Source organism: Mytilus galloprovincialis, chromosome 4 (assembly GCF_965363235.1).
Source record: "Mytilus galloprovincialis chromosome 4, xbMytGall1.hap1.1, whole genome shotgun sequence".
NCBI classification, from domain to species: domain Eukaryota; kingdom Metazoa; phylum Mollusca; class Bivalvia; order Mytilida; family Mytilidae; genus Mytilus; species Mytilus galloprovincialis.
The window spans coordinates 45,309,075-45,324,600 of NC_134841.1; the positions used below are offsets into that span (position 1 = coordinate 45,309,075).

At 31.0% G+C, this 15,526-nt stretch overlaps 1 protein-coding gene across 1 annotated transcript in view; it reads right to left on the minus strand.

The window, feature by feature from the left end:
- Window positions 1–1,214: 1,214 nt before the first annotated feature.
- LOC143072243 (nuclear pore complex protein Nup107-like) overlaps window positions 1,215–15,526 on the minus strand; it is a 31,097-nt gene continuing 16,785 nt past the window's right edge. The window contains exons 15-26 of the mRNA XM_076247099.1: window positions 15,211–15,253; window positions 13,778–13,847; window positions 12,994–13,112; window positions 12,099–12,234; window positions 11,011–11,174; window positions 10,540–10,642; window positions 9,875–9,963; window positions 9,294–9,365; window positions 8,524–8,697; window positions 7,822–7,890; window positions 6,710–6,877; window positions 1,215–1,499 (exon numbers count right to left, since the gene is read on the minus strand). Coding sequence (XP_076103214.1) covers window positions 1,395–1,499; window positions 6,710–6,877; window positions 7,822–7,890; window positions 8,524–8,697; window positions 9,294–9,365; window positions 9,875–9,963; window positions 10,540–10,642; window positions 11,011–11,174; window positions 12,099–12,234; window positions 12,994–13,112; window positions 13,778–13,847; window positions 15,211–15,253 — 1,312 coding nt within the window. The 3' untranslated portion in view covers window positions 1,215–1,394. The remainder of the gene's footprint in view (window positions 1,500–6,709; window positions 6,878–7,821; window positions 7,891–8,523; window positions 8,698–9,293; window positions 9,366–9,874; window positions 9,964–10,539; window positions 10,643–11,010; window positions 11,175–12,098; window positions 12,235–12,993; window positions 13,113–13,777; window positions 13,848–15,210; window positions 15,254–15,526) is intronic.

Consider the following 15,526-nt stretch of genomic DNA (forward strand, 5'->3'; position numbering starts at 1 on the left):
TGAAAATTGTTTGTAACTGTATATCATATTTTGCTATTTATTTTGAACAGAAATTAGGCTGGTGGTTTTCTTATTGGAATTCCTATACATTGAATTTTGTCGCAGCCTTTTATAACTTGCTAAGAAGTATGGTTTTGCTCATTGTTGAATGTTGAAGGTCTCTTGATGACATATAGTTGCTAACATCTACATCATTTGATCTTAGGTGGATAGTTGTCTCATTAGCAATCATATTGCATCTACTTATAACATATTACTACATTGTATGTGCGTTCTTATGCCCTTTGGTGTTTCAAATGAAACAATTGTTGTTAATTTTGATAGCAACTCTTCATTATACATGACAAGAATTACATAACTGAACCATGTTGAACATGAACTAAACCATGACACGAATGAACCAAACCATGACACAGATATTTCAGTCATTTTGAATTGAGTGCAAAAGTAAGTATTTTTCAGAATAATTGACGGCAGTATTATATCACAAAGATGTGATGTAACAGACAGAAAGATAATAACTTTTTTTATGCAGGTTAAACCAATTAGCAACTTTTTAATTTTGACATACACAAGCTTTGTTCTGTGTTAAATCATTAACTATATGATACAACTTGTGATGTACTAACATATTTAGTTTATACAAAGGTACTTCCCAGGTTGAATTATTAATCAGAAGTTCCTTTTACAAAATATCTGAATGTTTACATTTTTGCATTGATTGTCATGTCAAACACTTAACACCATCATGTCAAACTTATCCAAACTATGACATAATCACTGTACTAAACGCTCCTCAATATGACGACCTTACTACCCGTGTAATAGCTGTCGAGTTATAAAGTATGAAATACACTGACAAGGTGTTTACCTTCTGCAATATCAATTCCATTCAATTCTTCAGCTGTCAAGAACATATGTGTCTCAATTTTTGGGAAATTTCTCATGGGTAAAATAAATGCCTGTGATAACTTATTTTTCATTTGTGATACCATTTTGCTGTACTTTAGGGGTTTTAATTTTGTATACTTTGTCGGGAAGACACAGATCTAATCAGCAAAACATGTCAACCAATAAAAGTTGCAGTTTACTTAAGTTTTGTAATTAATATAGTTGGATTTGTAGGAAATATAAAATATAATCTCATGAATGGCACTGATATTCTAATTTTTTACAGTCATTAAATTTATTCTTGGCAAGAATCAAAACATATATTATTAACTTCATTTTTATTGATTTTTTGTTTGTTATTATAAGTCATTTGTTCTCTCTTTTTTTCATACACAATGTGACTGTACTTTTGTCATTTAAACTGTGAATGATCTCAATTTGATAGTGTGATAAACATCCACCAAAACGCACTTTATATGTCTTCCGAAGAAAGTTATGACCAACTAATCTAGTTCATATCCAAGAGTGTCTCTATTCTGATCCAGTACAGCTAAGGCTGAATCTCGTAACATTTTCAAAAGCTGCTGAAGTTCATCTTTTCGGAAAACCTACAAAATAAAATGCATAATTAAGTTTATGAAAGGGATTGATTATTCTTTTTTTTTCAATTTAATACATCAAAAAATCCTCAACAAAAAGCTGAAATAATGAAGGATTCTGTAATAAAATAACCACCAAAAAAAATCAATATTTATAGGTTTTGAATTATAGTACATAATACAAGTCTAACTTGAAAATTATGCAGCCTGTTTAAAACTTCTATTTGTATATATACAGGTGAACTTTATAATTCCTTTCTCATCTGTCACAGCATGAAACTTAACTTTACATAACTTAATTCCAATGGATAGGGTATAGTAAATTGCTATACCAAAACAGGATTCATAAACTTAAGGCTTTTTTTTTGGGGGGGGGATATTTTTTAAATTATAAGAAGCATCGGACACCTCTCAAGACCGGATGATCATACAAGAGGGACGAAAGATACTAGAGGAACATTCAAACTCATAGATTAAAAATAACTTGACAATGCCATGGCTAAAAATAAAAAGACAAACAGACCAATAATGGTACAGAAGACACAACATAGAAAACCACAAAGACTAAGCAACACGAACTCTACAACAATTTGGGGGTGATCTCATGTGCTCCGGAAGGGTAAGCAGATACCTTATAAAGTAGATGTTGTTCTGATGCTATAACATCAGCTAGTTGTAAACACTCTGCATACTGTTGACTAGTGTGTAATGTTTTATTTACCTTATAAAGTAGATGTTGTTCTGATGCTATAACATCAGCTAGCTGTAAACACTCTGTGTACTGTTGACTAGTGTGTAATGTTATATTTACCTTATAAAGTAGATGTTGTTCTGATGCTATAACATCAGCTAGCTGTAAACACTCTGTGTACTGTTGACTAGTGTGTAATGTTATATTTACCTTATAAAGTAGATGTTGTTCTGATGCTATAACATCAGCTAGCTGTAAACACTCTGCATACTGTTGACTAGTGTGTAATGTTATATTTACCTTATAAAGTAGATGTTGTTCTGATGCTATAACATCAGCTAGCTGTAAACACTCTGTGTACTGTTGACTAGTGTGTAATGTTTTATTTACCTTATAAAGTAGATGTTGTTCTGATACTATAACATCAGCTAGCTGTAAACACTCTGCGTACTGTTGACTAGTGTGTAATGTTTTATTTACCTTATAAAGTAGATGTTGTTCTGATGCTATAACATCGGCTAGCTGTAAACACTCTGCGTACTGTTGACTAGTGTGTAATGTTTTATTTACCTTATAAAGTAGATGTTGTTCTGATGCTATAACATCAGCTAGCTGTAAACACTCTGCATACTGTTGACTAGTGTGTAATGTTATATTTACCTTATAAAGTAGATGTTGTTCTGATGCTATAACATCAGCTAGCTGTAAACACTCTGCATACTGTTGACTAGTGTGTAATGTTTTATTTACCTTATAAAGTAGATGTTGTTCTGATGCTATAACATCAGCTAGCTGTAAACACTCTGTGTACTGTTGACTAGTGTGTAATGTTTTATTTACCTTATAAAGTAGATGTTGTTCTGATGCTATAACATCGGCTAGTTGTAAACACTCTGCGTACTGTTGACTAGTGTGTAATGTTATATTTACCTTATAAAGTAGATGTTGTTCTGATGCTATAACATCAGCTAGTTGTAAACACTCTGCATACTGTTGACTAGTGTGTAATGTTTTATTTACCTTATAAAGTAGATGTTGTTCTGATGCTATAACATCAGCTAGCTGTAAACACTCTGCGTACTGTTGACTAGTGTGTAATGTTATATTTACCTTATAAAGTAGATGTTGTTCTGATGCTATAACATCAGCTAGCTGTAAACACTCTGCATACTGTTGACTAGTGTGTAATGTTTTATTTACCTTATAAAGTAGATGTTGTTCTGATGCTATAACATCAGCTAGCTGTAAACACTCTGCGTACTGTTGACTAGTGTGTAATGTTATATTTACCTTATAAAGTAGATGTTGTTCTGATGCTATAACATCGGCTAGCTGTAAACACTCTGCATACTGTTGACTAGTGTGTAATGTTTTATTTACCTTATAAAGTAGATGTTGTTCTGATGCTATAACATCAGCTAGCTGTAAACACTCTGCGTACTGTTGACTAGTGTGTAATGTTTTATTTACCTTATAAAGTAGATGTTGTTCTGATGCTATAACATCAGCTAGCTGTAAACACTCTGTGTACTGTTGACTAGTGTGTAATGTTTTATTTACCTTATAAAGTAGATGTTGTTCTGATGCTATAACATCAGCTAGCTGTAAACACTCTGTGTACTGTTGACTAGTGTGTAATGTTTTATTTACCTTATAAAGTAGATGTTGTTCTGATGCTATAACATCAGCTAGCTGTAAACACTCTGTGTACTGTTGACTAGTGTGTAATGTTTTATTTACCTTATAAAGTAGATGTTGTTCTGATGCTATAACATCAGCTAGCTGTAAACACTCGGCATACTGTTGACTAGTGTGTAATGTTTTATTTACCTTATAAAGTAGATGTTGTTCTGATGCTATAACATCAGCTAGTTGTAAACACTCTGCATACTGTTGACTAGTATGTAATGTTTTATTTACCTTATAAAGTAGATGTTGTTCTGATGCTATAACATCAGCTAGCTGTAAACACTCTGCGTACTGTTGACTAGTGTGTAATGTTATATTTACCTTATAAAGTAGATGTTGTTCTGATGCTATAACATCGGCTAGCTGTAAACACTCTGCATACTGTTGACTAGTGTGTAATGTTATATTTACCTTATAAAGTAGATGTTGTTCTGATGCTATAACATCGGCTAGCTGTAAACACTCTGCATACTGTTGACTAGTGTGTAATGTTTTATTTACCTTATAAAGTAGATGTTGTTCTGATGCTATAACATCAGCTAGCTGTAAACACTCTGCATACTGTTGACTAGTGTGTAATGTTTTATTTACCTTATAAAGTAGATGTTGTTCTGATGCTATAACATCAGCTAGCTGTAAACACTCTGCGTACTGTTGACTAGTGTGTAATGTTTTATTTACCTTATAAAGTAGATGTTGTTCTGATGCTATAACATCAGCTAGCTGTAAACACTCTGCGTACTGTTGACTAGTGTGTAATGTTTTATTTACCTTATAAAGTAGATGTTGTTCTGATGCTATAACATCAGCTAGCTGTAAACACTCTGCATACTGTTGACTAGTGTGTAATGTTTTATTTACCTTATAAAGTAGATGTTGTTCTGATGCTATAACATCAGATAGCTGTAAACACTCTGCATACTGTTGACTAGTGTGTAATGTTATATTTACCTTATAAAGTAGATGTTGTTCTGATGCTATAACATCAGCTAGCTGTAAACACTCTGCATACTGTTGACTAGTGTGTAATGTTATATTTACCTTATAAAGTAGATGTTGTTCTGATGCTATAACATCAGCTAGCTGTAAACACTCTGCGTACTGTTGACTAGTGTGTAATGTTTTATTTACCTTATAAAGTAGATGTTGTTCTGATGCTATAACATCAGCTAGCTGTAAACACTCTGCGTACTGTTGACTAGTGTGTAATGTTTTATTTACCTTATAAAGTAGATGTTGTTCTGATGCTATAACATCAGCTAGCTGTAAACACTCTGCATACTGTTGACTAGTGTGTAATGTTTTATTTACCTTATAAAGTAGATGTTGTTCTGATGCTATAACATCAGCTAGCTGTAAACACTCTGCGTACTGTTGACTAGTGTGTAATGTTTTATTTACCTTATAAAGTAGATGTTGTTCTGATGCTATAACATCGGCTAGCTGTAAACACTCTGCGTACTGTTGACTAGTGTGTAATGTTTTATTTACCTTATAAAGTAGATGTTGTTCTGATGCTATAACATCGGCTAGCTGTAAACACTCTGCGTACTGTTGACTAGTGTGTAATGTTTTATTTACCTTATAAAGTAGATGTTGTTCTGATGCTATAACATCAGCTAGCTGTAAACACTCTGCGTACTGTTGACTAGTGTGTAATGTTTTATTTACCTTATAAAGTAGATGTTGTTCTGATGCTATAACATCGGCTAGCTGTAAACACTCTGCGTACTGTTGACTAGTGTGTAATGTTTTATTTACCTTATAAAGTAGATGTTGTTCTGATGCTATAACATCAGCTAGCTGTAAACACTCTGCGTACTGTTGACTAGTGTGTAATGTTTTATTTACCTTATAAAGTAGATGTTGTTCTGATGCTATAACATCAGCTAGTTGTAAACACTCTGCGTACTGTTGACTAGTGTGTAATGTTATATTTACCTTATAAAGTAGATGTTGTTCTGATGCTATAACATCAGCTAGCTGTAAACACTCTGTGTACTGTTGACTAGTGTGTAATGTTTTATTTACCTTATAAAGTAGATGTTGTTCTGATGCTATAACATCAGCTAGCTGTAAACACTCTGCATACTGTTGACTAGTGTGTAATGTTTTATTTACCTTATAAAGTAGATGTTGTTCTGATGCTATAACATCAGCTAGCTGTAAACACTCTGCGTACTGTTGACTAGTGTGTAATGTTATATTTACCTTATAAAGTAGATGTTGTTCTGATGCTATAACATCAGCTAGCTGTAAACACTCTGTGTACTGTTGACTAGTGTGTAATGTTTTATTTACCTTATAAAGTAGATGTTGTTCTGATGCTATAACATCAGCTAGCTGTAAACACTCTGCGTACTTGACTAGTATGTAATGTTTTATTTACCTTATAAAGTAGATGTTGTTCTGATGCTATAACATCAGATAGCTGTAAACACTCTGCATACTGTTGACTAGTGTGTAATGTTTTATTTACCTTATAAAGTAGATGTTGTTCTGATGCTATAACATCAGATAGCTGTAAACACTCTGCATACTGTTGACTAGTGTGTAATGTTTTATTTACCTTATAAAGTAGATGTTGTTCTGATGCTATAACATCAGCTAGCTGTAAACACTCTGCGTACTGTTGACTAGTGTGTAATGTTTTATTTACCTTATAAAGTAGATGTTGTTCTGATGCTATAACATCAGCTAGTTGTAAACACTCTGCATACTGTTGACTAGTGTGTAATGTTTTATTTACCTTATAAAGTAGATGTTGTTCTGATGCTATAACATCAGCTAGCTGTAAACACTCTGCATACTGTTGACTAGTGTGTAATGTTTTATTTACCTTATAAAGTAGATGTTGTTCTGATGCTATAACATCAGCTAGCTGTAAACACTCTGCATACTGTTGACTAGTGTGTAATGTTTTATGAAGTAAGAAGCAAAGTCCTGGTAAAACTAGCTGACGTAACAGTTTCATCTGTTGTTGGCGACTCTCATCTGGCTCTTCTTCCTGAAAAATACAACAGAAACAAATTTCAAAGACACTCTGCTCACCTTAAAAATACAGGTATTTAGAACTATATTGAATTATTTTACCTAATAAAAAATATGGTTATATGGGAATCAAAAAAGTAAGATTATCAGAAAATTTAGGAAATTCTGTTGGATTCTCAAAACACATATTTATTGGAATAGATTCTTTACTGAAAAAAAAGATACCCTTTAAAAAAATCCTCTTATTGAATGAAAGCTGAAAAAGGAACTATTTTTTTAAAATGAAAATGAGCAGGTATAAAAAGTGGGATATTTCAAAAATTAATTACAGTCATTGATGATTGAAATGTTAAGCACTTACAGCAGATAAGGCAATTAAACACAAGCTGCTTTTGGAAATTATTTTATTTTATGATTTGTCTTTATAAGTTTCAAAACATAAGACCAAAATTCTCTCTTATAGTACAATGTTTTAAGAGTAATTGCTAGTTATCCTGGGATTGATAGATTAATTGTTGGTGTTTTAACGCCAATTTTAAGCGCCACTTTTGGGCTAACTCGTGGCAGACAGTTTTTATTGATAGAAGAAGCCTGAGCGTATGGAGAAAACCACCCACCTTCAATAGGAAAACTGAAAATACTAGTCAATTAAGATTGGAGTTGAGTGCATCTGCACGCACAAGGTTCAAACTCACAACCTCAGTGTTGACTGGCTAATGAACTACTTAGACCACTTGGCCAATGAGGTCCCAGTTATCCCAGAACTATTTCAAAGTGTAAAGTTTAATTTAACTTGTTACTTTGTTCATTACAACAAATATATAATGTAAGAAAAAAGTAAAATCACAAAAATACTGTACTTAGAGGAAAACCAATTCGGAAAGTCCATAATCACATGGCAAAATCAAAAAAACAAAACGTATCAAAAACGAATGAAAAGTGCACATTTCTATTTCTGACCTCTTTCTGATCCACCATCCAACCGCCATCAGCAAATAACAGTACATTGTACATCTTTCCTTTTGTTGTCTGAAATGAAGAATAGATCTTACTATCATGTATTTTGGGAGAAGCTTACATGTGTGTTGCTTTTTTTTTTTTTATTAAGAAAGCTTCATGTATGTAATTCATAGAATTATATTTAATTTCCTGATTTTCTAGTTTACTTAAAGTAAAGGTTAAAGTTTTACATACTCAAGTTATTTGTCTACTCTGGAAAGTCATGAAAGTAAGTTGGTTAACAATAATATGTATATTCATATTCATTGCTATCTTTTGTGTAATTTTGATATTACATTTTACAATTCATACTACATCCTAAATATTTTTGTGATTTTTTTTTTCATTTCAAATACAGGGGTTCAAATTAAGGACCTTTGACTCTCCAAACTGAAAGGTCCACAACCTAAAGTCCAGGTACTACTTTTACTTAAAATATTTCATAACTCAGTAAAATATAAATTCATACCAAATCCTAAATATTTTTGTGATTTTTTGTTCATTTCAAATAATTTTACAGTTGTCAAATGAAGGGCTATTGCCTAAACCAACAAGACACCAACTGAAACGGCATGTCGACTTAATTAAGGCAAAGACAAAAACATTTATTGATTCTTGGACGAAATTAACATGTAGTTTTAAATTTGAACCAAATGTATTTACTTTAGTTTGGGAAATTAAATTATGTCGCCATCTCTCCATTTCTGCCTCATACTGTTTTATACGATGCTCGTGAGCAACTTTCTCTGTAAATGTAGCACCATGTGATAATGTAGGTTTAGTTGGCTGTGTATGATGGTAAGTGTTGAACCAATCATTAAAACTATCCATTGCATCCTGTAATTATAAAAAATATAAACTATTACTTCATATATTTACATATAAAATATGGTGGCTTACTACATCCCTCCCTATCTCCCTATCTATCTTTTCGTCTCTGGTGGGAAATAAAGCCATAAATAGTGGCTGACAGCATAAACTCTATACTTGTAGCAAAACATGCAAGACCTTCACATATAGCCAAGGTTTACCCTTTTTCATCCACATATCAAAATGGGATTTATTCAATAAAGACATGCTTAGTTTTAAGAGTAAATCACAAGGAGATTTTCCTCTGCTCTTGATGATACTTATGAGTGATGCAATATAACGTGTGCATAACAAGAAAAATGCAGATGGACAAAATATAAATTCAAATAATTGTACTTCCTTGCAGTCTTATTTCAATCTTACAAAAACTATACGAAATATTCACATTTTTTTTTACTACAAAATGCTTTAAACAAGACCTTATATTTCTATTTAGACAGATTAATTTCAGTTCTGTTAAGAGGTATTTGAAAAAAAATAGGTTAATGAAACAATATTTTTAATGTTCACAATTTTTAATCCGTTGCAGACATAGTAACTTACACATTACTACATGTACCTACCAAGTAAGCTCTGTGGCAAATAAACTCTCTGATGGAATTTTCATCTTCTTCTGATAAATCTGTTGCTCCTGTCTACAAAAGATAAACAAGTATCATGAAAAACATACCAAACTAAGTGTAATGGAATTTTTGTTTTGTTTTCAATTTCAATACTTTATTTTAATATCATATTGTAAATAAACTGATCATAGATGGTAGAATTCTATATTTCTTTTACAATGCCAAAAATTGCATGGCTTATAATTTTAAAATAACATACATCTTGTAAAATTCTCAATTTAATCAGTTCTAAATCAGGAAATGCATCTCTAATGAAACACATTTTGTATCTTAGGCTTTAATTTAGAATGTGAGTTGACTGAAGAATTAGGTTACCACCCTGTACATATACACCATATGAAAATAAATTATGATGCAAGTAAAACAGCATAAAAAGTAACAATAACATGTTCAAATTTTCCATGTTTTGATGAGCAAATTAATGTTTTGAGAAATGTCTTTCATTCAAAAAATTTCCAGGTTAATTTACCATTTAGGTGTTTGAAGAAGCTTGATTTTTTGCAATCTTTCAAATAGTTTACCTGCATTAACTGGACTTTAAACACAACATCTATAGAATCTGGGGGTAGCTTATAAAATATTTCCTTTGCTGCAGTCAATTTCTTCACGGCTAGAATAAACAAAGTAATTCATTAAATATACGACATCTTACGGAGTACTATAAACCAAATAATTTTCACGACTTTCGAGATTAGAAAAATATTGTGAATATAAATTGTAAACAAAGTAATTCATTAAATATATGACATCTTACCGAGGACTATAAACCAAATAATTTTCACGACTTTCGAGATTAGAAAAATATTGTGAATATAAATTGTCACAAATATTATAGATTTATGAGCCAGACAAAATATAACATGGTGTCTGAGAAGCATTTGTTTTAGAAAAAAAACCCAAAACATTGATTATTTGCTTTTTGCTCGATATGCCAGTCTCATATCATTTTTTATGAATGAGTAACACAAGATGACTCCAAATCATAGAACAATAGATTCCTACTGTGACATAATAACATAAGCATTGTGAAATAGGAAATGTACGGGAAAGTCCGCACACTTAAAAGTGGTCTATGTTAAAATATAATCAAAACCAAAAAACTACTATAAGTTTACATACAAGTGCAATCAAATACTCAAACATGAAATTTACTTTTTTTGAAGATATAAGGAAACATTATACGTACCAACGAATGCCCTCATGATGGCATTAGCTTGCTTTAATGCCTCTGACCTTTGGTTGGGGTCAAAAACAAGCCAATCAATAGACTCTATTTTTTTCTTATCATCCTGAAGAAGAAAAAACATATATTATGTCATCTCTCAGGTCAAAGTTCATAAAGAGTGATACAATGATAACATATATATGTTACACAAACATAGAAGCTGAAAACATTTGCTTATTGTTGAAGGCCTTACCTTGAAGTAACTTAGTTGTTAATTTCTATGTAATTTGGTCTCTGGTGGAGAGTTATCTTATAGGCAATCATACTACATCTTATGTTTGTATTCAAGACTTCTCAGATAATTTAACATTGCAGTGATCAAAGATCATTGTCAGATGATGTTATTCCAAAAATTGTTTTTGGTAAATACATGCATTGAACATGTCCAGGCCACCATAAATGAGAGGAACACACATATAAAAACATGCATACCTCTGTAATATTTGTATCTATGTTTGCCTCTAAGTTTTGACTGAAATCAATGATATGATGACTACGTATGTTTTCTACAACTGTCTTTATAATGGATTGGACATCTAGTCCTGCTTCTCTAGCCAACTCCATGCACTGCTGTCGTTCTCCTAATTCTGTAATACCTGAAAAATTATATGAAATTTAAATAATGTTCAAGTTAAATTTTGTTCTCAAAATGTTAAAATGATGTGACAAATATGTAAAGTAAATGGTCTGGTGGCACACTTATACACAATATTTGCTTGGTTGTTTTGAATAATTTAGTTTGTCAAAACGTATTAAGTGTATTTCTAAAGAGCAGTTCTAGGATAAAGCATCATTAAGAATTATAAGGTTGTTCTTTGAAACCTTGAATTACTAGGAGATTCTATTATTGCCAGTGATATACATGTAATACACTACATCTGATGGTCTCATTCAGTCAGTAGATATTATGAATTGCTGTTAAGGGGGCTAGCAGGTATAAATGATTTTTTTTACTAATATAGGTTTTCGCTATTTTTATCTATAAATAAACTTTATCCTATACCTAATAGAAAAATAAAATAAAAATATGGGGTCACCGTACATCTAAGCTCACAATCTGTCTTCAAAAGAAGCATGCATTTTTGTTTCAGTAATTTTTCTCTGTTGAACTAATAGAAAAAAGGTAATTACAGAAATCGCTTAAATTTTACAATAGTTTAGTTTAAGTACAGCTTTAGTACAGCTTATTTGAAAAAGACGAGTTAAAAAGATATTTCAATTTTTTAATGCAAAAATATGGCATTTTTTCACTAAAAGGAGATAAATTGGAGCTTTTTCAATGTTATAAACATTTTAAAAGTCATCTGGGGCCAAAACGAATTGATTTTTTTTTGGTTGATTTTTGTACCATATCATAAAGTAACAACTTATAGTGTAATAAATAAAATTTGTAATGAAATTTTTTTTTTTAAATATTTGCTGAATTTTTTGTCTGAAAATTAACATTTCTTACATAATTAAAATTAAAGAAATAAATAAGATATTAAACAACCAATAAACAAGTTATTTTTCTAAGTTACCTTCAAAGAATCTAGCACACATCAAAATCTGTAACTGTGGTGGTAATGTTGCAATGTAATGTGGGACTAATGATTTGTTGTTTTCCTGGATCAGGTCATCTACATAGGCTTCTAATATTACATTTACATAATCATCCTGAAGTAATAAATGTTAAATTAAAAAGTAGGAACATGCTGAAATGTGATTCAAGGTGAATACCATATATAGTAATAGTGGGTTATTTTCGTGGGTGTAAAATTTTACAATTTTCATTGAATAAGGTAAACGAATAATTTTGGCAGATTCAAAACTTTTATCACTACCTTTGCATGGGCCCTTTTAAATTTGCAGAATTTATTTTTCCGATTTTGTTCTATCTGTGAAAATAAGTGAAAATTTACACCTCACGAAAATATCCCCCTATAGGGTAATATGTAGACAAACTTTATGATGAAGGTATCACTAAAAGTATGAAAAAATTTAATGCTGATCAATGATCTATGAAAATGAGGTTGGAGTCAGTTGACCCCTGTTACAAAAAAATGTACATCTTAGAGACTTTATATAGACTAAATGAAGTTCACCTACTACATGTATATATTGTAATTGATAACACGAAAGTTAAAGTTGATCAGTTATCCATGAAAAGAAGTCAAGGTTAAGTAACTCCTGCAAGAAGGACATGTATACCTAACCACCAGTCAATGAATCAAAAATAGTTAACTTATAACCATGGTTACTGAAGGTAATCGAGATAATTAGCCTTCATTCTTTTCATCTTGATTAGTCCTAATGGCCGACCACATTACCATGTTGTTTTTCGCTTCTTCTTTTTTCATTTTAATCCAATTTTACAGTGTAAATTCAATCACTGCTCTTAACATTTCATAAAATAATTGATATATAGTAACATACCCTAAACCCTTGCCTGGTACCTCTAAAGAACAATACTAGGTGAGCCATAAACCTGATAAGATGAGTATGTAACTTTCCCCTGTCTGTATGAATCCATTGTGCCATTACCTCTAAAACTTCTGAAAGATTACAGAAAACTCATGTACACTTTTTTCATTTTAATAGAATGTTTTATGATGAAACATCTGCAAATTTTTAAAATATGAAAAGTTCTATCATTTTTTTCAAAACTAAAAAATAGCAATATTTCCTTACACATGCATGCTGTAAATTCATCAATTATTGCAAATACCTGACGGGGTGAGTAACGTTAATAATACGAACTCACATTCTGAAATCGGACATATTAACATGGTATGCTCAATTTTGGTTCATCAACAAGAAATTGCAATAAGAAATGCACACAATAATTTCTGATTTTATAGTATTCAAAAATTGATTAATGAATAGATTGTTGCTTGATATCCACTTGAAAATATGTCATGCATATCATGCAATTTGCATATTCAGGACCAATAAAAAAGTGAGGGTGAAAATGCAAATTAAGAAATTAAAACCAATGTATAAACTGTTTTTTCCCAATTATGCAAAAAAAAATATTGTACAGTATGAACATCCAGAAATTTAAAAACAAATACTTCAATATTTGCTTGTAATATACAGAAATTGAAATTTCATAAAATGTCTCTTTCCACATATTCACACTAATAAATGCACATTTTTTTCAGTTGATTAAGATAATGTTAACTTACTGTCTATATTGCCCAAGATAATGTTAACTTACTGTCTATATTGCCCAAGATAATATGTTTCTGTATGACGTGGTACCACTCTTGTGATTCTTGTCTCACATCCTATAATGAAGGATAAAACAATATGTACTGTGATTTATTGTCTGCAAGATGTTCTGTCATTTAAGATACTGAAATCCTTTATATATGGTACTTCATGGCAAGGATCCGGAAATTTTTTCACCTAATTTCAGTCATTTTCATATAACTTAAAAGTTGGTGCCCCTTTTCAAAAACAGATTGTCAAAATCTCATTACTGCATGAGTATGCTCCTACTCGTAGCATCAACGAACTTGTTTAACTGTTGCATCGCGTTTACTTCATGATTTATCCTACCATTTTCCTAAAATCGATCAAGAGCAATTAAGGGAAGGCAACAGTTTAAGAATAAAATGATTTTAATGACTCAAAATCGTAATTTTCTTAGTCATTGCTTACGTTTCTTTCGATTCTGAAGTCGAAATTTAAACCGGATGTAATGCAACAATACTAAAACGAACAATTACAGACTTATTCCCGGGATTAGTTTTGTTTATCAAATTCACAGGAACACATCGTTTTTTTAATATTTTACCTTTAATAGTGTAAGAATATTAATGAAAATAGTTGCACTTGCTTTATTTAGCAAGAAATCATTTTAAATTTACGATTTAGTGTCAAATCTGCGGAAGAGAAATTTAGGCATGCGTATCATAGTAAACAAAGCATGTGTGTTAGTAGTGAAAAAAATCTTTTTTCTACGTAAATTAAATCAAGTTTTAATTTAATTTTAAATCATAATTGACAATTGTCTTAGCTGAAAAGTAATTAAATAATGAAGACAGTTGGTATTGAATTTTAATTTCTTTATAATATTAGCTCGGAGCTTGTGATTTAAAATAGCCAGGTATGAATTAAAAACACAGGTAAAGAGATTGGCGATCATTAGCCAATAGCTCCCCGAGGCATTAATATAGCTATTAGGAGGGCCCTCAGGATTATAACACTTTACTGGAGTGGCAGTTTAATTACATAAAATCGATAACAAAACAACAATATTTTTAAAATGGCGATTTGAAACTCAATCTCAACAAAATGACCGAAATTATTTCTGTTGAAAAATAAAATTTGACCTAAATCCCAATAAATGATTTAGGACTTTTGAGTTTCCAAATCGGTCATGTCTGGCATATATGACCGTTTCCGGACCCTTGCTTCATGGGGTAAATTATAAACCAACTAATTTTCTTAAGTGATTAATTTTCATGACTTTCACAAGTCGAAAAATGGGGCAAATATCAATCAATAGCAAAAATTTGAAACTTTGAGCTTTCTTTATCTAAATCATCAATAAAGTATCAGTGAAAATAAGTTTGTTCACAGTAATTTATCAAAACAACCACACAATACATTTTTATAGTGAAGAATAAAAATAAATCTACATACCTCATAAGATTCTATTTTCTGAAATATTGATTCTTTATCAGTCCTGACAAAAAAAGAATATAAAATCATTAAAGAAAATTAAAATATTCATGCTTTTACAATCACACATACAAATATAATTTATCTTCTATAGCTATACAAATAAAGAACTTTTACTACAAATCACATCGATTACGAAATATTGGTATTTCCTCTTAAAATGCTATATATATTTAAATTCTTTAAACATTTAAAGTTTAAGCAATGGGTCATGGTAGTGTATATCCTTATATTTTACAATTGGGGTTTTTTTTTGCTTGTGAGAGAGCTGTCTATA